Source organism: Centrocercus urophasianus, unplaced genomic scaffold (genome assembly GCF_019232065.1).
Source record: "Centrocercus urophasianus isolate 14NV4802_14NV808 unplaced genomic scaffold, USGS_Curo_1.0 seq_13, whole genome shotgun sequence".
Classification (NCBI taxonomy): Eukaryota; Metazoa; Chordata; class Aves; order Galliformes; family Phasianidae; genus Centrocercus; species Centrocercus urophasianus.
Genome location: NW_024884475.1, coordinates 40,223,334 through 40,249,312, shown reverse-complemented (window position 1 = coordinate 40,249,312; position 25,979 = coordinate 40,223,334). Strand labels below are relative to the sequence as shown.

General features: G+C 45.2%; 1 protein-coding gene across 2 annotated transcripts in view; it reads right to left on the bottom strand.

Annotated features, from left to right (window-relative positions):
* SEPTIN11 (septin 11) overlaps window positions 1–25,979 on the bottom strand; it is a 52,358-nt gene that overhangs the window by 8,924 nt on the left and 17,455 nt on the right. For both annotated transcript variants that reach the window (XM_042812685.1, XM_042812686.1), the window contains exons 2-9: window positions 22,166–22,280; window positions 18,720–18,915; window positions 13,760–13,946; window positions 11,503–11,664; window positions 9,673–9,769; window positions 7,651–7,819; window positions 3,173–3,305; window positions 2,428–2,615 (exon numbers count right to left, since the gene is read on the bottom strand). In XM_042812685.1, coding sequence (XP_042668619.1) covers window positions 2,428–2,615; window positions 3,173–3,305; window positions 7,651–7,819; window positions 9,673–9,769; window positions 11,503–11,664; window positions 13,760–13,946; window positions 18,720–18,915; window positions 22,166–22,280 — 1,247 coding nt within the window. The remainder of the gene's footprint in view (window positions 1–2,427; window positions 2,616–3,172; window positions 3,306–7,650; window positions 7,820–9,672; window positions 9,770–11,502; window positions 11,665–13,759; window positions 13,947–18,719; window positions 18,916–22,165; window positions 22,281–25,979) is intronic.

The following is a 25,979-nucleotide window of genomic DNA, read 5'->3' as shown; positions in this document are numbered from 1 at the left end:
TCTCAAGGGGTTGAGGCACATAGATGTGCTGTCCAGTGCAGCTGTGTCATCAGGACAGAACTGCAATAATTTAAAATGAAAAAAACCATAAATCTACAGGATTCTAAGAAGTGGAGTAGAAAAAAAATCAGGTAGAAGACAGCTTGTTCCTGCAGAGATAGCCAAGGGGGCCAAGATGTCTACCTCATGGACTTGCGCCAGCAGCAGCCTTGGTGCTGAGCTTTCCCTTCAGCTTGTACAGCACAGTGGAAAGTCTCCGCTGTCCAAGCTGAAGAAAACAGACCCCACCTTGGGAAAGAAGTATTCCTGTGAATTCCTGGCTGGGAGGCTACAGGTATTGTGCATGGCACAGGTTTCCTCTGGCAGCCACACAAGCACCACCACAGCCCATGCCAGCACAGAAGGTTGCCTTACCTGTACAACCCATGGCTTTTCATTAGAGTGCCAAGAGAAATTTAAAGCCTTTAGAAAAACCAGGATGCGCTACAAGGAAACGCATCAGCATTTCCCTTTAGAGCCTACGTTAGTAATTCAGACACACAGAACCGCCGAAGCAGCTCCTGCTCCTTGTGTTTCAGCCTGCCCTGTTTGCAGGCATTCTCACGGAGTGGGATGTCAGACATTTCTCGCTTCTACACTTCGGCATAGCACCAATCAGTCTGCAATGATTCCTTTAGCCAAGCAGAGCATGCAGCACACAGTTGCCCTCTGTATGTCAGTGGGTGCCAAAGGCCAAGTTCTCAGTTTGCGTAAAGCAGCACAGCTCCATAGGAGCTACAACAATTTATATCAGAAGAGGAACTAGCCCCAGATCCTCCCCACTTTCCTGTGGAAAGCCAGGGGCAGGAGTGATGGATGACAGCCACTGACCCAGCTGTAGAGATGGAATGTACAGTAAGCATCTGCATGATTTCCCAAAATATAAAAATATACCAGTATATATGCAATACCACAGACCCTCACAGCCCACGCTATAAGGCAGCTCAGAGCTGGCTGAAGTTAGCAAAGGAGACAGAAGAGTCTGTACCACATTCCTATAAGCATTTCAGTTCTTTTAACAGTGACAACTTAGTGTTAATAGAGTAGCTTACTCTGCCAGAGTCAACTTAAGAAATGCACTGCGTTGCATGGAACTGTCATTTTTGTGTGTGGATTGAAAGAAGCATTTCCCAGAGAGACTGGCTATTTTACCACCTTTGCAGCTTTCCTGATTGCAGTTATCAACTAGTGTCATTATTGCAGATGACTCAGAAAGGACTCACATGAGCATCTTCTTACTGGGTACGGGAAAAAATGGATGGAAGTAACAACAGGAGGCTTCAAAGTAGCCATTGTTACAGTAATCTGTTTCACTACACTACACAAATAAGCTGTGCACAGTCAGCTTCACCTCTGCAGTGTCTGCCTGGCTTCATCATACACACAATATCTAAGTGAACCTTCTGTTCTTGAAAGGATGGTGAAGTAGCCAGTAGCAAGTCATAACTACGAGTTTCTTGCACTACCAGCAAGCTAAACATAGCCAGCTCTAAGTGCAGGCTGCAAGAAGGAGATTAAACCTATTTGGATCAAACAAGAGGTTTTCAGAAGAGCTCTGCAAAGACTTAACCCTGAGCCCAGATCAATGGCAATGTTCTTCCAGTTTCAGTGGAAGCAGAGTTAGGTCCAAACTGAACACATCTTTAAAAACTGCTTCCCAAGTGACTGTCCACAGATATACTTGGTTACTACTGAAGTAGCAGAAATCTCAGAGCACTGGAGGGTAGAGAATCATATTCCTAGCATACAAATATAAAATAGTAGAAAACAGTGCTATTGTGTTTATTAAAACGTACGAGCGTTTTGCAGCTTATTATGTCAACTCAATACAAGTACAAATGCCATTTACCTGCAGTTATGGTACCATAGCAATTGCTAAGAAAAACTTGACTCTAAAGCAAGCTTCCAAATATTCGCTTTTGGCACTAAGATTTCCACATAAAAATAACATGGTGGTTTTGGTTTCTGATCTTACTTCTACTTACAACTATAACCTTAAAGAATGGGAACTGGGGACTACTGCTGGGTGAGAGGAAGAATGGGTAAAGACCGCTTTTTAATTTTGGCTCAGACAGATGAATCTGCACCCAGAACATCCCAGAGCTGTTCCAACAGATGCTGGGCAGATCACAGGTCTCCACCATTTGATTGCTCTCCCATTCTGGTCAGATTTTGGCAAGGTTTGAAGATATTCCTCCAGAGAAAAATTAAGATCGTATCCCTGGCCCACCCTTTAGAAAAAATATTTTATTTGACCACTCTGATAAAAGCCCAGTTTCCAGTCTGGTAGTGGGAAAAAGCAAATACAGACATGCAGCAAGAAATTAAAAAAACAACCCCCCCAAATTGTAATAAGCCCTACAAAGGATGTGGATCACATCCGCTTACTTTTTCTTGTCCTTGTCTTTCTTGGTTTGTTGAGAACCTGCCTGCTGAGCCTGTGACTGTAATAGCTGAGCTGCCGCCTTCTTCTTTTGAAAGTTGTTCAGCTCTTCCTCAAGCTCCTTCTTTTTATCTTCTACTTTTTTCTTCTCCTCTTGGTGAGTCCTCTTTAGATGATCAAACTTTTCATGAAGCTGCCAGGACAGAAACAATAAATTGGAAGAGAAAAGGAGAATAACTCAAGTTACAGGAAATGATGCCTAAAGTGGTTCCATCAGCACTGGGGATCTCCCTGCGCTGATAACAAGTCACTGATCTGTCCTCCAAGCACATCAGCCCTTGTGAGAAAAGCTCTACAATTAACACAAGCACAGACAGCAAGACTTAAGTTTTTGCAGGAACTCCACAAGCACATTTCCAAACCTCATGTTCTGCTCCTTGCCATTTTGTACCTACCAGACTCTCTCTTTGCTTGTGCAAAGCAAGAAAACACAGCCAGTCAAGGTGATAACCTTTTCTGGGGCTTTCTCTGCTCCTCCCTGAGGCAGATGTGTGATCGATGATGTGATGGGGTCACACCACAAGCCCGTGGCAGGGCTGAGTCCGCATCTGTTCCCTGAAACTCTTTATGACGGGCAAGGTGCTTTTCAGGCTTGATGTTAGAATCAAGGTGCCTGAGTTCTTAGGACTCTCTTGGAAAAAGCCCAGCTCAAATCCTCACACAACATCCTTTGAGTTACAATATACTCACATCTTTCTCAGCTTCTTTCAATTCTGCTTCCTTTTCCTTTACTCTCATGACGAACATCTGCCTCATTTCATCCTCCTTCTTCTGGAGTTCACCCAGGAATTCATTCCTCTTTGCTTCATAAGTCTCTTGGAGACTGCAAAAACACAGGAAAAAAAAAAACAAAAACCACAACAACAACCCAGTCAGAACTGCATTTCATGCAGAGTCATGAGTTTCATCATATTTTCACAAAACATCACCAGAGGTCTCTGACTCGCAAGAAGGAGTGAATGCCTCCACCAAAACTAGTCCTAGCTTCTTAGATGGCAGCATTGGTCAGGGGGTCAAACTAGCAAGCAAAAATGAGCACACTTCAGGATCCTGTAAGTCGCTTAACAGTCAGGATGTCTTCAAAATAAGCAGTCACTGTGGAATCACCTACAGAATTCCCTGATGCTCACACGTCTTGATACATGCTTGATTCACGTGTCCTCACTTCTCACACTCTTTGCCCTGAATCTCATTGGAAGCGTAAGGTTTGTGGAGCAAAGGCAGGCCTACCACAGAGCAAAATCTGGCTTTATGTAGCTCATTAAGCAGGACACTGACACAAAGCAAAATTAATTTTCACTACTTTTTACTAATGGATTCGGAGCAGGAGCTTTATTTAGATAAAGCCACGTTGGGGACCTCTCTATCTCCTCTAACTGTCAAGGAAGAACAAAGCTTTTGCAAATGAGAGGCATCGTTCCTACACTGAATTACCACACCACTGGATTCTTTCATACCTTTATTCCTCCTCCACTTCCTTGTATTTCTTTATTTCCCCAGCACTGAGGTACCACAGCAAGTACTGGGACACCAAATATATTGTCCATGCACCTCTGAGATTTTCAGAGCCTTGTAGGAGCTCTAGATGCCAAATTCCTTTTCATTTTATTCCTTAAATGGGTTTGGATATTTCCGCCACCACTACAGTGTGGGAATGATAACTATTTCCCCAAGAAGCTTTTCTGAAATTCTCTTTTTTAAGTGAAAACTCCATTGCAATCAGAGACATTCGTTGCATGCATGAACCTAAGGAACACACTAACCACTGGGCCAGTGGGATGTCTTCATCCCATTAATGCCTAGGTTTTGTCTCTCCTAGCTAATGGCTGTAATTTTGTTATTTTTTCTATGAACTGGGGAACAAAACTAGACACAAAGACAGAAGCCTTGGGCTTAGCACTGTTAACCAATGGGTGCTTTGATTCGGTCCTAAAAAAAAAAAACGTAGGAGAGACTGCCCAGAGCTTTCTTGCACAGCACTGGCCACCCTGGAGCGATCGCTCAATCCCAGCTGACCACAACAGCTTCTCACATCTTGAATGAAAACCACTTACTGTAATACCACAAAAATCTTCTCATGTGAGAGCAGCGCAGGAGGCACCTTTGGATTCTTGGCTGAATTAAGAGTCACTCCATTTGCAGCAGATAGAGATCTTGACATCTGAATTGAAGCCTCCCTGAAATTCATTCTTGGACTTAATCCTCTGACTGTCGACAATAAAACTTCAATTCATAAACCCTTCTGAAGGATCTAGCACAGAAAAACAGTAAAGATTGGTCTTTACTGTTCAGTGTGCAAAAATGGGATCAGCATTTAGTGACACGCTATCCCAGGGAGCAGCAGAGCCTTATGGACTGAAGTGGAAAGCTCTCCACCCTACTAATTGTAATATCCTGAACTGCCAACAACTTTTTGCAAAGCTCGTTTCCAAAAATGCAATGCCAGGTGATGTGCAAACAGGGAAAAGCTTGCAAGGAGCCAAGGCTCAGTGCTCATCCCAGCTTTCTTCTTAAATACTTGCCATTAATCTCAGGCTAGAAAACCGAAACCCACATTGAAGCTACTTTGACTTCCAGAGAAGCCAAGTTCACAGGGAAACTGGCCCAACAACTCCAGGCTGCATTTGAGAAAACTCTCATAGTCCCAAGAGAATAACAGTTCAAATCAACTGGGAATCCTACAGCTTCTCACAGACAAAGATGACAAGGAAATTTGCTTTTTAAGTGCACAAACACATGTTCCAAGAGTATCTAGATTTCCCAACAAACACACCCCACACTACAGGATGACCTTGTAAATGCTTTGCCAGCTTCCTTTTTGCAACCACTCACTCATTGCCATCAGTTGTCTGGGTAACTGCCCAGATCCCCCTGAGGCTTACGAGGGGCTCTCCAGTGCAAACTGGCTGAAGAGATGTTGTTCCCGCAGCTCCCAGCACTCAGGCACAGGGCAAAGGCATGCTTTTGATCACCAGTCTCAAGAAGAACAGAGAGAACCAAAGATGCTGTTTTCTTCATTTCAAATATACACTGGCCTCAGTCAAACAGCTTGAGTTCACGAGTTTTGTTTGTTTATTGGAGAGGGGGAGGAAGCCGCCAGAGTGAACTGCTCTGAACTAGCACGTACCAGATGGAGAAATTCTGTACATTTTCATTTCCTTGCTACTTATAGCTTGGTCAAAAGAGGCCTCATGTACAGGAAGTAATGGAAATTCCTTAGATTCCTGGAAGAGACGGGCTGAGCCCATTTTAAGCTATTACTCTCCAGAAAGGAAATCCAATAAAGCTTCACACTTGGGCTTCGTAACAGAACTGGGCTTGACTGATCTCTGCACAATTTCTCCACGACAGAGGAAACTCAGCTGCATAATCTCAGCAAGCCACAAATCAAACCCCTAACCAAAGCAAACTCAGTGCTGTGGCACTGAGTCACACTCTGCCACTTTCCAGCAACAGCATGGACCCAGCTTTTCCCCAGTGAACATCAGAGACAAATCACGTCTGTCTGTGGTGATCTGCATGGCTACCATCTCAGATACTGGCATGTCACCTCCTGATATGCATGTGCATTACAGAGACAAACTGATATCAATGCAAAGATGCATGTGTAATCCTAACTGCTCTCCCTTGGGGCAGAGGAGCGTGGGATGCTGCTAAGGCAGCGGGTGCAATTATTGGGAAAAAGGTGGGGAGGCACAGGAAACAGAGGAAGAAAATAAACATTTGCTCCCAAATTCCCACACAGCTGTCATCCCTGGATAATGACTGGGGTTTCCAACCAACAAAGCTGTCACTGATGGTATAAACTGTATCTAGCAATAAAACAAACCTAAAGCATCAGACCGTGGTACTGTCTTCACACAGCACCTTAGACTAGCTCCAGAGGGTCAACAAGAACATTTACCCCAGGATCTCCCCTTCAATAATCAGTTCATATCTCAATGCACGAATCACATTCATCTCAGAAAGGATATAGCCAAAACGCAGCTACTGTACCTGGCACTGACTCTTGGCCGAGTGAGCTGGCAGCTAGAAAGTTGTGTCTGCATTAGAGGAGGAAAGGGGCCATTAAAGTATCACCCGACCATCTCAAAACTTGCCCTTCTCCCAGGGAAAAAAGCATCAGGAGGAAATTTCCAAGCAACTAACAAGTGTTCGGTTCAACAGACTCACCCAGCTCTCTGGGAAGCTGGAAGGATGCTGCCAGCAGGAAGATGAACGTAAGCATTATTGAAGACTGGACAGTACACAGGGTTTTAGGAAAGCAACAGCAAAACTGAGAAAGATCAGCTTTGCAATCTCCAAAAGAGCTTTTTCTAGCTTGAAAATGACAACTCACAAAGAATGTTAACTGATGTTAACTGTTCCTAGCCAGGCGTGCCTACAAGCCCTGATTGCTGACCACCTCCAACTCTCTTACTGTGTCTTACAAAAACATGCCCACTTCCACATTGCTGAGAACACAATGAAATCAGGAAACAGAAAAAATCCCCTTGGCAGGCTTTGCATCACAGCAGCCTCCCTGCCCTGCAGAGCAGCAGACAGTTTCAAACATCAGCTTACGAAGATCAGTGAGAAACTGATTCCCACCTCTAAGAGGAGTGTTTAGAAATCATTTTTTTTCTAAACTTCTCAATACTGGCTGACCAACAGCAGGTAGGAGGTGGACTGAAAGGTCTTGCAAGTGATAGCCAGCAGCTTACATTTGATGCAGCTAAGCAAAGGGAGCTCAAAGAGTGCAAAGAAAGCTGGTACAACGTAAGCAACGGTGCAGATAGATCTGTGGGCATATACTCCTTCCTCTTAAATTCCTAGGATGCAACTTGATCTGAAATGAGTCATATCCTACTCTCAAAACGCATTGCCTTCAAGCATCCTGGTGACATCTTGTAGGCTCTAGAAGGCACGTATAGCCCTCCTATGTGGTTGCAGACATTTTCAAAATATTAAGGCAAGAACTGGCTTTGTCAACCATCCAACCTTTTCCTGTGTTTCTCCAGCACAAATCCTAGGCCATGAGAGCAGTACTGCACTGTGCGAAGTTCTACTCTTCAGATCTCAGCTGCTTCTACTGACCATGGCTACTCCTCCCTGGTCAATGCAAACACTTGGAACCCCAAGACCTCCCAGCTCTCTGGCTGTACAAGACCCGATTTACACCTCCCTACCTGAAAGGTTTGCTGTCTGGATCTGTGTCCTTGAATCCCATTTCTTCTAGCTTGCAGCGCCTGTACAGCTCGTAGTGTCGGGTGTGTGTCTGCTCTCTCAAGTCCTCCATGTTCACTCGGATCAGCATCTCCCGCAGCTTCACAAAGTCACAGTGATTTTCATTTTCAACTGCAAAGACAGGCCATCCACAGGGAGAACATTAAATCCAGCAGCCAGGTTTCCTTGGAATCATAGAATTATTAAGGTTGGAAGAGACCTCTAAAATCATCTCATCCAACTGTTGAACATCCCCACCATGATGACTGAATCATGGCCCTCAGTACCACATCTCCGCATCTCTTCAGTACCTCCAGGGACAGTGCCTCCTCCCAAGGCAACCTGTACCAATGCATTAACCTCCTTCTGAGAAGAAATCCTTCCTAATATTCAACCCAAACATCCCCTGGTGCAACTTATAGCCACTACCTCTCATCTTTGTCCCTTCTTTGGTTCCACGTGCATTTCTTCACTAGCAAGGTAGTGATATGATCCCTTTGCACATGGGATTGTGCTTCCCACTCAAGCCCACTCTAACTGCAAGTCACCAACAGGGTCATGGCAGGCAGCCAGAAAATCTCAACTTGTGGCTTTGGGAAAAGCAAGAATATGAGAATATCCCTCCAGAGATGCTTTTTCTATGGCAGCTGACCTTACAGAGGAGCCCTACACTTATGGTTGTGGGGTTGAGAGCGTGGCAGCTCACAAGTACAGTAGAATGTGTGCTCTCATTACCATTTCTATGCTCAACAGGGTCTGGCATGCCCCACTCAGCTCCTGGCAAAGCAAGCAGCTCAGCCTCCAATGGAACTGCGACCAGAGAACTGCATGCTTCAGAGCAGAAAATAGTTTGAGTATTCTGAAAAACAAGGGATGGAAGTTCTCTTTTTAGGATCCAACAGCAAACAGCAAGCAGTTCTGCTGCTAGCTCTGCAGCATGCCCTTGGGGACCCAGCAGAGAACTCCAGCTGCTCCCCTTCAGAGATCAGAGCAGCTGTCTCACTGGAAAGGGGCAATTTAGGGCCAGATCTTCAAAGTCCCTCTGGTACCCAGATAAATCTCTTAGATTATCTGCTCTTAGTTCCTGGGAACAACAAAAACCCAGCAGGATACATGTCAAGTAGAAGACTTACCAAACAGAGCTTCTTTCCTAACTGTTAGCTATTCCCAGAATTACCCTCTGGCGCACACAGCCATAGACAATAAATCCAAGGCTGCCTCAGCTTGTGTTACTGAAGAAAAAACGGGATGAGTTTTGCAGAATTGTTCTGTGGATGCTCCCCTGCAGCTCTCTGGGCCGTTCTCCAGTTGGATATGCAGCTAAAACCACCAACAGACCAGCATGGTCTCAAGCCTCTAATTCCCAGCACCAGTTGGGAAAGCGAGGGCCAGCTCTATCTTACGGAGCTTTGGGACAGTCTGGGCTTCAAACATCCTGAGCTAAACTCTGCTCTCAGTTGACTTTATGAGGGATTTCATACTTAAGCTGCGCATCCATGTGTTAGAATACCAGGGCAAGACACACCAAGCAGTCAGTATTGGATTGGTTCTGCTCCTGCTTGAAGGAAGCTGGTAGGGCACAGCACCTGCTCCCCTCCCTGGAACCCCTCCTCTCCCCTGCTATATATATTTATTCTGACTTGCGTACAAAGTCCTAACCATTCAATTGCTCAGATCTTCCCCATCGCTCATGCTTCATTACTGGCAGAAAAGCACACAGAAGAGAGGACAATTTATGTCTTCATTTCAGAAGTCAGTTATTTAAACATTTCCTAGTAGGGTTACCCTGTTCTTCCCTAAAGCAAGAGGCCAGGCTGAATCCCATCTATCTCCAGGTCACAAAGCTCTGTTTTTAAGGAGAAGCCTTAGAATGGCAATCTCACTTTTCCCAAGACAGATTTTGATTAGGGGCACTTAGAGATCAATGCACCTTTCCTTAGAATGAGACAAGATGATAAGGACTTATCTGTGCTTCTGGTACATACCCTGGACAACACCCCAGGGGTACTGCCTGGCTTTTGCCATCTTGTTGCCAATCTTCACTTCTTCAGTGCTACCAACTACAGCAAAAGGAAGGTGGACCTATGGAGGAAAGGGACAATAAGGTTAGGGATTTCCTTTGATGCACTGACCAGGATTGCTGGTTACTGTGGCAGCTGTGCTGGATTTAAGTTACTTAAGTCTCTCTGCGATTCAGCCGGTGTTTTAGAAAGAGCTACGGGACAGTCTGGATTAGAAACATGCTCAGACCTCAAGTCCCAAACTCTGAATTCCTAAAAATACAAGAAGTGCATATATTTTACATGTAATTACAATACACAACCATGTTCAGCACAGAAAAAGACAAACTTGAGTTGAATTTGAACTCTTAAGAAAAAATAGTAAGAAAGAGAAAAAGGAAATAACATACATCCTCCCAAGCAAGGTAGGCTAAAAATTCAGCAAGGTTCTGTCGCTTGAAATAATTATTAATGCTTCCTCTTTGAAAGGACAAGACCGTGAGCAAAGGGAAGAGCCAGTGTGACCCAGCCCAGGGCTGACACGACTGAGTCACCAAGCACTGCTGCATCCCAGTCTCTCTGCGGGTGTGGCAGCACTTTGGGATCTGCTCCCAGAAGCACAGCTGCTGCCAGCGGGGAGCTTGCCTCTCCCTCCAGCTAAGCCCGCAGCGCTCTCCTATCCAAAGCAGCTGGGCGTGAGCTCCAGGCGTGGTGCCTCAGCGGCCAGGTTGTGGTCATGGGCTGGGCAGGAAAGAGAAAAGCCAAGCTCCAGAGGATGTGGTTAACTGGCAAAGGAGTTTCCCCGCAGAAGAAAACAGCACGCACACAATGCCTGGGCAGAAGCACGTCCCTTCTCTGTGCCAGCATCCCCCTGCTGCAAGCACAACGCTGGTGGGGAAAAAGGGGAGACAGTGCAGAGATTTGGAGAGGGTCTGATATGCAGCTGCATGTGGAAATTGCTGTCTACAGGCAGCCGTGCAGGAAACTCCCACAAGTCTTTAAGTTACAAGGAAATGGCTTAATTATGACACCTCTACTCCCTGTGAAATGCCGATAGCAACTCAATCTTCTGTTCACTCACAGTCTTGCTCACATTAGATGCACTTACTTTGGAATCAGCACATCCCTTTGTGTGTTACTTGCCTTGCTAAAGACACCCAATGGCCTTATGAGCCCTGCAGTGAAGGCATGGCACAGAAACCTGGGACTCGCATTCTTCCTCTTGCACTTCAATCAGAACCATGGCAAACTGTCATTTCTCAGTGTAAAACCCACTAAATGCTCACTCTACCTCAGTCTTGTCTGCCCTCAGTTCCCATGCTATTGCTGCAGAAAAGGAAAGGAAATGAAAGCCAGAACCCATGCCACTGACGGCTGCTGGCCCTGCCAAGAGTAGGAGCATCAATGGCAGCCCCACTCTCACTAGAAAACAAAACAAAGCAGAAGTGATTCACCCCACCGAGCACCAAATGGTCACTCAGGACAGGAAACCCAAACATCAGCTCTCTGCTTGACTGCTCCAGGCCTTGTCTCCCATCCTCTTCCTTCCCTGAGATAGGAACACTGTGAGAAGGGGAGGATGTGAAAAATGCTCAGAGGAGAATTGCTTGGCAGACAAAGAAACGTGTCAGGTCAGGCAGCCTACACTGCCTGATATCTCCAGTGACAAAAGCCTTTTGGCCAGCCTGGTTTCTGTGCTCAGACCACAGTTCAAAAGCCAAAAGAAAGATAGTATAATATGCCCAGCCCTTGAGGATTGCCCCACAGAAAGCAAGAACTCAAAGAAACGGGAGCAGAACTCAAAGAAAGACATACGCTCATTGTGGCATTGATCTCGGCGACTGTCTCTTCATCCGTTGGGAACTGGTAGATTTGGACACCGTTGCTGACCAGCTCACTCATGATTTTACTCTTGAACTTGTGCAATTCATTTTTTGCAATGGTGTCAGCCTTGGCAATGATGGGGATGATGTTCACCTGCAAGACAAGGACAGCACTGCACATGTTGCACCATGAGGAGAGTACAGGGCAGCATGCACATCCTGCAGCAATAGCCCCAGCACTGCCACCAGCTGACACCAACCCAGCAGAAGACTTCCCCATGGCTGCTGCCATAGTCAGGATAGGCAGGCAGCAGCAATTATGACCTTAAAAAGAAGTCAAATGCAATTTGGCAACATGCTATTTCCTGTCTCTGTCATATTCCCCTCTTTATCCAAATTGGCTGCACAGGAAATGCTGTCATAGACTATTACAAGCTGTTCCAAAAAAAAAAGGAAATTACCATATAGGCACTTCTCTGAGCCACAGCAGGCTGGGTGGCTGTGACAAACTCAGACAACAGCCTCCCACAGGAGCTCACTTAGGTGCTGCTATCAGGGACACGAGGGCACACCACAGGGCTGCTGTCCCACCACAGCAGGATGGGAGCTAGCAGTAACAGAGGTCTGCTCCTCCACCCACATGCACACACTCTACTACACCACTGCACTACAAAGCGAGGATTGGTTTTGTCCCTTTACAGCTCTTGGACAATCAAAGATAACAGCATGATGTAGTTAACAGAAATTAAAGATAAGGGACTGACTTTCTTCCCCACCCAGTGTGCAACACTGGTAGTAAACAGCAAGTGGCAGCATGTGAAAGCCCCAGAGAGATGGCAGAGTCCAGATGTAGCTGAACTGACCCATAAAAAGCAAGCTCCACACAAGTGTCTGCTTTGCTGAGAGAAGCTAGAGGCATGCAAGAAGAAGGAAAGCGGTGTTATTTCCTTTCCACTCCTCCCAGACAGACCATTTTTCTGTGTTTGATCTTGCAGAACTTGCTTTTTCTTGCTCTCCTCCGACAATATTGCTAGCACAGAAGATGATAATATTGACCTATATGAAGGGATTTTATCTACAGTACTTGAAAATCCTCTTATATTACATCAGTTAATTCTGTTCAGAGGATGTCCTGGAGTTATTAAATCCTCCTTTTGCCAAAAGAATGGCGATGAATGGCAGCTGGCTTATTTTGGGTTAATCACCGTAACCCTATTTTGAAGCCGAATAGAGCAGGGATGTTTCTCCATCACTATAATAAACCCCAATCAATGGGTCACTCTAGGAAATAAAGAAGCATCGTCATCATTTATCTTTTGCAGAATCAGAATCCACAGGAGCAGGGTGGACAGATTTAAACTGCTTAATCATGATGTATAGAAACAGAGAAATCTCAATTGAATGTACATTTGTACATTGGCTATTTTCCCTGAAAGAAGAGACATCAAAACTTACTAATTAGTAGTGAGGAACCACGATAAAAACCAAGTTCGGTTCCTGTTTTTGCGACTTAAGGAGGGCAACTGAAAAAATGCACGTGGAATGACATTTATTCAGACTCTTGGTGTTTATCAGATCATGGTTAGAGTAACATTACATTGCCTTGAAGTACAAATCACTTTTGTGTCTAGCTGGATGTGCTCAGAGCATGCAGACACAGCATTCTGATTTGTTTTTCTTTATAAGGTGACCTTATGTGTTTGGATGTACTTCTCTCCCTCTAACATATACTTATACGAGGTTTTATACCAAAACTAGTCACTGGATAAAGTAAACTAGAGATGGCAAAAAAACTCAGTGCAGAACTAGTTGAGTTCAGCTTCAACCTCTCATTTTTGTTTATGGGTTGAAAGAGGAAAAAACACTTTTTTTCCCCCAGCAGCCAAGTAATCTTTCAGTTGTGAACAAACCTGTCACTGAACTTGGCAGTGTTAAACCACAGCTCTCCTGTTAATTATACAGTGTAGCTGTGGAGCAAAGCAGTCTAGTTTCTTAACTGGGAATGGGACTGGAAAAGGATGAGAGTCTACGCTTCTATTAAATCTGTGCAAGGTATGAACCAGTAAATTATGACCCATCCCAGCAACCAGCCTGTGAAAATAAAATTTTCACACCACATCTCTGCCATTCCCTGCTGCTGAATACAGACAGTATTTTTCTGTGCAGGTTTAGCTAGGTCTTTGGCAACGTCATAAAGCCCACAAAAGCCAGCAGAGCTGTGCAGTGGGCATAACATGGGCAGCAAGTACCTTACTGTCGAGCTTCTTCATGGTGACCAAGTCTAGGGATTTCAGTGAGTGTCCAGTTGGTGCAATGAAATACAGGCAGGCATGAATTCTGGTGTCATGGTAATTGAACAGGGATCGTTTGATCTTCAGCTCCTCTTGCAAGTAGGCTTCAAACTGTGCATCAATGTACTCTACTATGGGCTTGTAGCTGAGGAGAGAGAAGAGAGAGCACTGAGCAAACATTTACTGCTGGGACAACACAAGTCACTGAACCACACTCAGGAAGCTTCATGGGTGCTCAGCGCATTATGAAGAAAAGTGCTGCACTTGGTTCCTACCTTCACCATGCAACCTACAGTCCCTTCCTACCAAGTGTGTGCTTTTGCCTGGTGCACAGGGAGTTTATTATGGACAAATTAGCAAGGAGAAGAGGCAGAGACCCTGGACTTTTGGTGCACACACACAAAGCTGCTACCCTGAAGAAAAATCTGTTTTGGAGTATCTCCCATTGAGATCTGAACCACTGATCTGATAACACCATTGAAAATCACCAAAAACAAGAAAATGTAACCATGAAATCACCTCCCCCTATTTATTCCATAATTTTGTTTGTGATCTTAAAAGAGGAAAGAAAGATATAGCCAGGGAAAAAAAGAAAAAAGGTTTTCAGGAATTGAAGCTTGTGAGCAAAACTTAAAATTCACTGCACGTTTGAGACTGTATGGGGGGACTGTTTTGACTGAAAAAAAATGTTGACATGGTTTAACATGCTCTGATCTGACTGATCATACTTCTGGAAAAGAAACTTCTCTGTTTGCTGCTTTCTCCATCAGGGCAACCTCAGAACCTCTGGCCCAATTAAGACCTCTGAGGATGGCACTGAGACCAGACAACACTGCCACTATCTCAAGTACTGGATTCATAGTGGTGTTCATGCCCTCCCTGAGGAGTGGCTGTGAGGAAGCAAGCAAAGGGGCGTTTTCAGGTTCTCCAGGAAACACAACAGGCAGCCAACAAGTTTTTTGTCCTGACCCTCTGCTCCAGATGCCACTGCAGCTGTTCAAGCAGTTGCTCAAAACTGTGGCTTATGTAGAACAGAGTCTTGCTCAATTTACCAAGGAAGAGCTATAGCAGGAAATAGCCATTGCTGCACAATGGCCACTGACACCGGACACTCAGGAAACATCATTGAGCACTGTTAGTTAATTTGCAGGCACAAGAAGCTAATAAAGCAGCAAGATTTTACACGCGGCAGACTAAAGTCCATACAAAAGCAGAGCTCTGCACTGGGACAGAGCAAAACGCAGGCTGTCTCTGGCCCTGCTCTCCAATTGGCTGCCAGGAAGTTAGAGGGGCTTCACTACCCACACCACTGGCATTTGTCTGCTGAATAAAGCAAATGCAAAGTGACCCGGCAGTAACAAGCTGCAGAGCATCCCCACTCTGAGCACCTGCTCCTCTTCTGAGCAGCTTTTGTTCTAGCCTGAGAGCATATGGCAGTGTCTGATGTGCAGAGCTCCTTCCAAGAGGCATGCGTGCCTCTCTGCATCAGCTCCACAGCATTGGCTAGGGAGCAGCAAAATAAGGACAACAGTTGCACTTCAGTGGCAGGTCAGGGAGCATGGAAGCATTCCAGAAACAAAGCATTGTAAAAATAATGATATTTTTCAAAAACCAAAGTTTTCATTAGGGAATAAGAAACGGTGTCTGCTCAGTCTCCACACTAGCAGAATTGTCAGTGTAATCTTTCACTTTAAGCTTGCCTTGTCAAAGAGATGATGTTGTTTATCTACCTAGCACCCTTATGGCTTTTGCTCAGTGCACACACTGACAGCCAGCATCCCTCATTTATTTAGGTGCAGGGAACAGAGTTGCAAAGAAGACTGCAGAGGGAGATGGGACTGCTGTAATGAGGGAATGCATGGCTCCAAGATGTAGGAAATGCATTAATATTAGCTTATTAGCCATTATCACAAATGACTGTTTTTAAACATAACAGCAAAAATCCATGTGGGCGTATATAAGGAATTGTGCAGGCTGCTCACAACACAGGCTGCCCAGAATATTTACTTCATACGTGCAACATGAAAATCTGTGCCTAGATTAAAACAAAACTCAGCTGGACTTGAGCAGTGCAAGATGTTGTGGGCAGGAACTACAATCCGAGTTCCATTCACCTGAAGGTGGAAAAACAATTGCAACATGAGAATGCATATTCAAGTATTTCTACATTTCAATTCAGGTAGATACTCAAACTAAGCTGCACATAGACAAAGGGGATCAACTCTGGTGCAAGTACATTCAGCAGCAGAGAGGGGGATTTTGGTGTGCAAGGTGTGTCCTGAAATTGAGGAGGTAGCATCACGGAATCATAGAATCATTAAGGTTGGAAAAGACCTCTAAAATCATCAAGTCCAACCATCATTCCCTTCCCACCATGCCCACTAATCATGCCCCTCAGTGCCACATCCACCTGGCTCTTGAACACCTCCAGAGAGAGTGACTGCACCACCTCCCTGTGCAGCCTGTGCCACTGCATTATCAATCCTTCTGAGCATAAATTTTTTCAGATATCCAACCTGAACCTCCCCTGATGCAACTTATGGCCATAACCTCTCATCCTATCACTAGTTATCTGGAAGAAGATTTCACACTAGCTTGTGTCACAGGCTTGCTTTCAAACTTTGTACTGAACAGTGTATCCACCAACACTGACTTGCTGATGCCAGTTTCACTTGATGATTGCTGGCTGGAAATACATGCAATGAGCAAAAGCCATTAGGGTGCTAAGGAGATGACCACCATCAACTTTTTGACAAGGCAGGCAGTTGTGCAGAGGAGCAGGGCATTGCGGTGTGCAAGGGAGGGTCCTGAAATCAGGAAGACCCCAGGGCAAGTAGAGAGCTGCCTGGAGCTATTCCCAGCTCAAGAGGCCAGCTCACTTAGCAGTCATCACTAGGATATCAGGGAGTGTGAAAGGGAGATGAATGGGTGGAGGGAAACATTGCCATCCCTGCAAGAAAAGTACCAATGGACATTTGCAAGTAGCAGAGGGTCCCTTACCCTCTTGCCATCAGGGAGAAGGAGACCTAAGAGACAGGGAGGAATAGAAATAGATCTCTCCTTAGATCTTAGAATTAGATCTTCCTTAGTGGAAGGCAAACACCCTCCGTGCTCACTTCACCCTTTCAGGTGCCCTTCCACTATAGAAATGAGGGTCTGGAACTTGAGGGACAGGCAAATGAGGATGTTGATGGGTCAGGATGGATTTTATCCACAGGTACTGAGGGTGCTGGCAGAAGTGCTCACCAAGCTGCTTTCCATCATTTATCAGCAGCCCTTGTCAAACAGGGAGGATCTAGGTGACAGGAGACTATGTCACTACTATGACACCCATTTACAAGAAGGGTCAGAGGGAAGATCCATAGAACTACTGGTCTGTCAGTTTGATCTCAGTATCAGGGAAGTTCACAGAGCAAATCATCTTGAGTGAATCACAGAGCATGTGTAGGACAAGCAGGGAATCAGGCCCAGACAGCATGGGGTTATGAAGGGCAGGTCCTGTTTGAGCAACCTGATCACCTTCCATGACCAGGTGATCTTTCCCATTGAACAAGGCAAATGCTATGAAGGTAACCTACCTAGACTTTAGTAAAGCCTTTATCTCTCACAGCATTCTCCTGGAGAAGCTGGCAGCCCATGGCTTGAGCAGGTATACTCTTCTCTGAGTAAAATCTAAGCTGTGTGGCCAGGCCCAGAGAGTGGTGGTGAGTGCAGTTAAATCTAGTTGGAGACCAGTCATCAGTATTTTCCTCAGGAGTCAGTATTGTGGCCAGTCTGTTCAATATTTTTATTGATGTTATGAATGAGAGGAATGAGTGCATCCTCAGTAAGTCTGTAGAACACACCAAGTTGGGAGGAAGTGTTGATCTGCCTTTGGGTAGCAAGGCTCTAAAGAGGGATCTGGATAGGCTGGATAGATGGGCTGAGGCCAATTGCATGAGTTTCATAAAGACCAAGTGCATTTTGGCTACAAAAACTAACTCCATGCATCACTACAGGCATATAGCAGTGCCTGGAAAGTTGAGTGGAAGAAAAGAATCTGGGGCTATTAGTCAACAACCAGTTGAACATGAGCCAGCAATATGCTCAGGTGGACAAGAAGCCAACAGCATCCTGGTTGGTGTCAGAAATAGTGTAGTCAGCAGGACTTGGAAAGTGATCACCCTTCTGTTCTTGGAGCTGATGGGGCCCACACCTCTAGCACCACGTTCAGTTCTGACCCCTCCACTACAAGAAAGATATTGAGGCCCTGGAGTGTGACCAGAGAGGGGAATGAAGCTGCGAAGAACCTGAAACACAAGCCTTATGGAGAGTGGCTGAGGTAACTGTGGTTGTTCAGTCTAGAGAAGAGGCTCAGGGGAGACCTGAGCGCTCTACAATAACATAAGAGGTTGAGGTAAGGCAGGGTAAGCTTCTCCCAGGTTACAGTGGCAGGATAAGACAGAATGGCTTTAAGTTTTGCCAGTGGTGATTCATGTTGGATAATAGGAAAAACTTCATCTTAGAAAAAGTGGTAATGCATTGGAACAGGCTGCCCAGGGAGACAGTGGAGCCACCATCCCTGGAGGTGTTCATTAAATGTGTAGATGTGCCACTGAGGGACACGGTTTAGCAGACTTGCTGGTGATGGTTTGGACTGGATGATCTTAGAGGTCTTTTCCAACCTTAGTGATGCTACGATAAGGCTGGCAGAAACGTAGCTCCAGCTTTGTAACCCTCTACTTGATCCTTTTACTTCTTCAGTTTCTCGCCACTTCTACCCGCCTCTCAAGGTCAGCAGTGCCAGCTGTCACACTAGAATCACATAGTATCCCCAGAACAACAAGGGACCTACCCTGTTCCCCACACAGGATTGAGACTTTCTGATCTCAGAGCACATCAGCACCAGGACTCCTTCTCCCAGTAGAAATAAATTTACCTGTCATCTTTGTTAATTTGATCTCCAAATCCAACCGTGTCAACAATGGTCAGCTTCAGACGGACATTACTCTCCTGGAGCTCATAACTCCTGGCTTTCAATCTCACACCAGGCTCATTGTGTGTAGCAGGCTCACTTTCAAACTTTGTATTGAACAGAGTGTCCATCAGCGTTGACTTGCCGATGCCAGTTTCACCTGAGCAGATAAAAACAGAGTCAGAATGGTGCCATCTCCTATCCCAATCTCATCCTCAGGCACATTCACCAGGTTAAGGAGTTACCCTGCTTTTCCACTAGTGGAATTAGGCTATGTACATACAGCCAAGTAAAATAATCCCTGGAGGAACAGATGTCTTTTGAGACAGTCTCAGTCTCTACCAATACCCCTGGACTGAACAAGGGACTTTGTGGACAACATGAGATGACAGCAGCTCTTGCCTCTGCAGGTCAGACTGGCCAGGTCTGTGCAGCGCATCCTGCAGATGTCCCTGATCAAAGCACCATGCACCAGCGAATCCAAAACAAGCTCCTGTCAGGCAAAAGCTGCTGCTCTGACAGGCATAAGATAAAGCAAATGCCTTCTGAGCTAAAAACTATCACCTGCAGGTAGAGAGCCAGGCTGAGCTAGAAACAGCAAAAGGAAAAAAAGAGACCGTTTTAAGAACAGTCACTTAGACATTTGCTGAGCGAGGCCCTTGGCATAAAAAAGGAAAAGGACTCCTTCCAGCAAATGCCTGCTGCTACCAGAAGTCAGTTACTGGACTTACTACACTGGCATGGCGGGTAAGACAGATAGTCACTCCTTTCCCAAGGAAGCATTTGCTCTCGGTGGAGTTCAGCTGTTACTTGTTGTTTTTACATTGTTATGACCTGACCAGAGCTTTAGGCACACTCCTGCTTGACAGCACAAAGATGAAGCAGCATGAAGCATTCTTACTTGAGAAATACTTAATTCTCTTTGTAACACTGTTGGTCAAGACCTCGTTCTGCTGGGTTTTTTTGCTTTTGTTTTTTTTACAGAAGCAAACTGTAACTTCTCTCAACTCTAAGCTTGATTCTCAAGGAGGCATTCAGTTCTGTGTGGTTTTATGCCCTTCTTTTTTTCCCTCCCAAAATCATTTCTATTTGTTTTTCAAGAGAACTACAAAAAACAAAAATGCAATTTGGGTAATGAAGACTTGAGAGAAGTACATAAAATTAAAAAAATAAAAAATAATAACATCTGAAATAGCATACTACATAAATACCAACTTTTAAAACTGCCTCGGTGCAATTAGTAACACCGATGAAAGCATTAGCCTAAATCCCATTTTTAAGTCAGAAGTGTTTGCTTAGTGTTACCCTCTCCAACTGCTACTGCTGCCCATGCTGTGAGCAGGGGGTGGGCTGAGGAAGTATCTCAAGGTCATACCACAAATAAGCCAAGTTTTCAGTAAAATTTCCTCTCCACACAATTTTTAATAACAGAAGTGACAGAAATGCCAAGCTGCATCTCTTCTGAAGAAATCCAAACCACGTTCATTGTTGCACTACAGTTAGCATTTAGGCAAACTACTCGCTTGTGAACAAGATTCCCCACTGCCCTGAAAAATCTTAAATTGAAGTGATTGATTCACCAATGCAGAAAATAAAGGGGGAGAAGAGAGCCTGCATCTGGGATGGCCCCCAAGCATGTCTCTGGGCTGTCTGCACTCTTCTAGGACCTCTCACTCAAAATGTGCAGAAGCCCCACTTCGAAGACCTCAGCAAACCATGTGGTATTTGTGTCCACAGAAACAGTCAGCAGCTATGCATTATAGTGAGCTCCTGATGTGAAAGCAGCACTGCTGAATGCTCTGCTCGATCAGCATTGCAGCATTTCAGCCATGCACACTGCAACTAAAAGCTTCACATTACTATGTCAAAGTCGATGGTGTCCTTTCTGAAAACACAATTTGAAAAGTTTTGTTTTAAGGAGAAAGTTTCTCCTCTTTGGACAACTGCAGGAACTTGTGTGAAATTTTAATCTGGAGCTAAAAATGGTTGATCAGCACATTTTATAAGAGAAGAGTTGGAGCAAATTGCTGCTAATGGAAATGTATCAAGTCATGCTAAGAGAGGAATATTTACTGCAAGAGAAAAAGGCAATTAATTTATGCCATTTTGATCAAAGAGCTGCCTGCTAATCTAGATATTCCCTGCTGAATTTTAAATGGTTTCATGCTGCTAGAAGAGCCATGTGATGGCTGATACCCTGAGCACAAACAAGTATACTACTCTTATCTCATTCTTCACTGCACAAAGCTATGAAGAGGAAATGAGTTCATTTGCCAGATTTTTTCAGATGGTTTATCCTGCTCTGCAGACAAAGTCTCATCTTGCCACAGAACATCACAGAGGGCTGTGGTTTATTCCTAGTTAATTAATTTATTAAAAACACAGAATCATAGAATGGCTTGAGTTGGAAGGGACCTCAAGGATCATCACATTCCAAACACCTGCCCAGGCAGGGTTGCCAATTGCTAGATTAAGTATCAGGCTGCCCAGGGTCCCATCCAACCTGGCCCTGAAACCCTCCAGGGATGGGGCACCCACAGCCTCTCTAGGCAACATCCACAACCTCTCTGGATCCCCCCTATTAGAAGGGACAATATGCCCTCCTTAAGCATTAAGTAAACAGTGGATGAAAAGATATTTTCTGTGGACTGTTTTGTAAAGCTAACAGTAAAAGACAGCATTTTTAAGTATTCATAAACCTCAATCACAGGAGATATCCTGAAGGTGTCCACCGCTAGGTCAGTGATGTTTTAGCACACAGCTCCCTAGGGCTGAGCAACGGATTTCTCTCTGTATAATAGCTATAAAGTATAGAGACAGTCAGCACCTCTCCATATTCAAAAGAATCTGGTACCTCCCCATATTGCACTTCTGAAAAATTTGGGTAAAATTACACAGTAACTCAGGCTACAGAACCAACTCGCAGCACCCAGATTAAATGCAGCAGAGAATAAGTGACAGACTTTGTACTTGATACATCATTTGGAGTCTAAAAACAACATCGTTTCCAACTGGAAAAACTAAGAATATAACAAGGTAGGCAAGCAAAGCCTGGAAGAAAAGAAATGCCATTCACTGAGCAGCAGCCTCTGTGCCTAAATTTAAATTACATTAACATTTTTCCAAATATTCATTCAATTCCCAAATCAACTTATTTTTCTTACGGCAGCCTTTGGGAAAAGCAGGACCCCAGGACCATCAACACCTTGAACACCTTTGAATTCAAAAATCTCAAATCAAGGGACAGCAAGAAAAAAGGAGAAGTGGAATAGTAGTTCCTAGCCTAGAGCAGCTCTAGAAATAAGCTGTCACTTCCCTGCCACTAAAGTCAATAGTGGCTCAGATCTTACCCTTTGGATAAGATGCTAACTTGTGGACTTGCATGGAACCCATAATGTGAAACAACTTACCCACACACAGGATGTTGAAGCAGAAGCCCTGTGACGTTGACTTGTTAACCAGCTGATCAGGGAGGCTGTCAAAGCCCACATGGCCAGACAGGGACAGGTTCCTAAGGTCATCATTCTGTAAGGGCAAGAAGAAAGACATGTAACAGGGAGGCTGAGTAGCAGGTCACATCCAACACAGATCAGGGTGACTCAGAAGTTTTCAGAAGACAACAGTTTCATCTCAGGTTTGTCTAACCATATGAGCTCTCTGCACTTGTACCCAGCTCTCCACTGTGGGGTTCCAGAGCTAACTGTCCCCAACACTAAGGCATGCAAGCACTTTCAAGACTGCTTTTCCATGCCTGTGACTGATGAACTGGGTGTAGCCAACTACCAACACCCAAACACTGTTTCTGAGGCTTCAGCATCTTGTTACCAACATCATCTCTTTTACTGACCCACAACAGTGATTTTCTGGAAAAGCTTGTTGATAGAAGGAGACTCTGGGATTTAGGCATGCTATGAATGGTTAAATTAAACATTTGTAACACAAGTATTTTTAAAACACCAGTGGGCTTGGGTTTATGGTTAAGTGAAAGGAGTTTGGGGCAGATCCCAGAAAGCATTGGGTGCCCGTGACTCATAGGCTGTGCAGAAACTGGTGGGTGTGAAACATCCCTCTGCGCAGTACTGGTATCTCTTTCCCTGATATATTTTGGGAAAGCAAGTACTGCCTCATCATCAGTTACTCAGCAGGAATGGGAGTTAGACTCATCTCCTGCATCTGTGTCAGTTATTTTTGCTACATGGTTTTTTGATTGCGTGTTGGTTTTTTTTTCCTACAAGCAGCAAACATCAACAAAACCAGTACCTGCATTTTCAATACTGGGTATTTTTTTCTACAAGCTGCGCCGCATAACAGGAGACAAAACTGTAGTCTGTTATCTGCCTGGAACAGCAAAACCCTCAGGAAAATGCCTGGAGCCCAAGGTGTGGGCAGAGATGAAAGAAGCCCACATCTCCATGTCCCTGCAGTGGTCTCCAAATAGCAGCACACTTCACTGAGTAGTAGGGATACAGAAAGGAGGATTTGTTCACTGCAAGGAGAGCTCAGCAACTTGCAAGTGCTCAGGGGGGACCCCAGCAACCCACTGACACAGATGTAGCCCTGCTTAACACAATACCCCTATTACATACTCCATGGAACATGCTGGACAATTTGAGACTGCTGGGCTGAATTAATCTCTCTCCTCTCTCATGGCAGAGGCTGAACATTTTCACCTTTGTATGACAATTAGCACTTTTTATTGTTTGCAATCATCAGCATGAATCTTCCCATGGCCAAAACCACTTCTGCAATCACCTTTTTGCTTTTGTCACCACCAATTAGCCTGAACACACTGGGCTGAGCTCATACAGCTGCCCAGCAGCCCCCAGGGCTCTAGAGGTTCAGCAAGATCTGAAAGAAGTGGAAGCCCAAGTGGCACACAAGCTCAGAGGTACCAACGTGGAAACAAACCTCTGCTGGAGACCAAAAAGTATGGCTGCTCAGCATATAATTAGCAGAACAGGCAAGTGAATCATGCATTCAGTCTGGCAAGAAAGAAGTGTTTAAAAAACAACAAGACGTTAAATCAGATGGTCACCATGCTCAGGCTGTGAGTTGCTGTGACAGCCATCAAGGAGAGGCAGCAGGCTGCGTTCTCAAGTGAGTCACCCCGCTGCTAACTGGGTGCCTACAGTCAATAAGAAGAGGAACGCTGCCATAAGCAAAGGATCTTTTGCCCAGAGTTGAGCCCAGGGCCCAAGATGTACACGTGAAGGCAGATGAGCAGTACTCTGGGGCCCAATGTACTCCACCTGCCACAGGAAGGCAGAGGGCATTCCACCCAGAGGAGAAAGGCACACCATCACTCTGCCCACCAAGGGAATTCCTCATTTTTCCCTTTGGAGACTCACATAACTCAGCACAAGACCTCTCTTTCCTCCACACTGCATCTAAACACACTCCTGGATCAAACCAACCCTTCCACTGCCCCTCAGCCCACAGTGCAGTCCTGATGGTGCCTTAGTAATAATGCCCAGACACACCATTGAATGTGGAAGCACCGATCTCTTGCAAGCTCTACAAGAATAATCCCTCCCAGCCTGCAATCTCTGAAGGCATAAACAGGATCAGCCTGGGGAAAACCACTGCTCTGCAGACCTCCACAGAGAGCACCACAGACATACACAGACTTGGGTGAACGTCTGGACAGTGTCAGAAGCCAGGAGACTTTAAGACATCCTAAATGCAGTTTTTAGGTTGAAACTTCCTTAGGACAAAGTCCTGTTTCTACAGACTCCCACTTTACAGGGCAAAAAATCTTCCCTCCCTCTTCATATACTATCTATGTGACCAGAAAGGAATTTTAGAACATCTAAAACCATATGCCAGCCCTACAAAAGCTACAGCACAATAAATAAATGCTTGTTTATTGGGACAGATACTGAGCACTTTTCTCTGCAGTGTGACCTACAGCTCATTTAACAGTTAATATTTCTTGGATCAGCAATCATATTGCAGATGTTCTGAAGAGATGAATTGCCTGTACCCCATCTCCCAACACCCTTAGCTGTAAGGAAAAATAGACATTCCTTGCAGAATGACAAGAAAGACTGTGGGCTCAGAGCCCTGCTAACTCTGCACTGGATCTGGTTTTCTTCACACATGGCTCCTGGTGGTAACGGCTTTATAGGTCAAGCAGTGCCGTAACGGATGCTCTGGGCTTGTCTGGATGTAATTCAGTGAAGCTCTGTAAAACAATTTGGCTGACGAGGCGTGTGCAAGGATAGAAGTGGCTCATTCCTTCTAAGCCGCTGTGGCTTGGCAGAGCTAACAGGAATAAAGGGAAATAAACCTATTTTTTCTCATTGGAGACAGCAACAGCATGCCTGCAGCTAGGGAGAAGGTGGGCTGCAGGATTAGAAGAGGGCCACTTCTGGAGGTGCAGTGCAAAGCAGAGTACTTCCTTATGCTTGAGAAGGTGCCTGGTCAGCAAGCTAAGATGCAGAAAGAAGTATCTCCCAGAAACTTGCAGAGCATGAGACCAGAAAGAAATCTGTAGTTACTGCCCTGGTCTCCTCACTCAGCCCCGAACCACAGCAGCTGTTCCCTCAGCCCCGACAGCCTTCTGGCTGAGCCCCTTCTGCTTTAATTCTGCTAGCAAAATATCCCCCTCATCCCCTCCTGTCCCACTGCTTCTGGCATCTGGGGGTCAGCTTCACATGGCCTCCCAAGAGTTAAAGAAAACAAAAATGAGCCTCCAATTCAAGAGGGGAAAAATTCTGGTATGCAAAACATGGAGCTAGACCACAAATATGAAGCGAGTGTTTAGTTATTGGAGGCCACACGACTTCAGAGGAACCTTTGAGAAATTCTGAAAGCTTTTATTGTTGTCAGCAGCACAGGCCAGCCACATTTTTGCCCTGTTACCAGGCACAGGTTCCGGCACTTTAAGTAATCTCAGTTGCATCCGAAGCCAGGGACCTCAACAGACGAGCTGAGCAAGCAGTAGTAGCACAGAAGCAAAGAGCACTAGGGACAAGGCAGATCTATCAGAACCTTTCCCCATGTTAAAGCCAATAGGATATGAAGCATTCCCAAGCCTGCACCAAAGTCAAGCTCACTGTTGGAGTTGCTTGTGACCTCCCCTTCTTTCCTTGCACGGGCTGAAGTGACGACTGAGCCCTTAATTCTTAGATGAGGAAACTCACACATAACACTGGGGAAAACAAAAGGAAACAACCCTCCCCCCGCCATAGCACATTCATGGTGCAAGAACGCAGACCATGG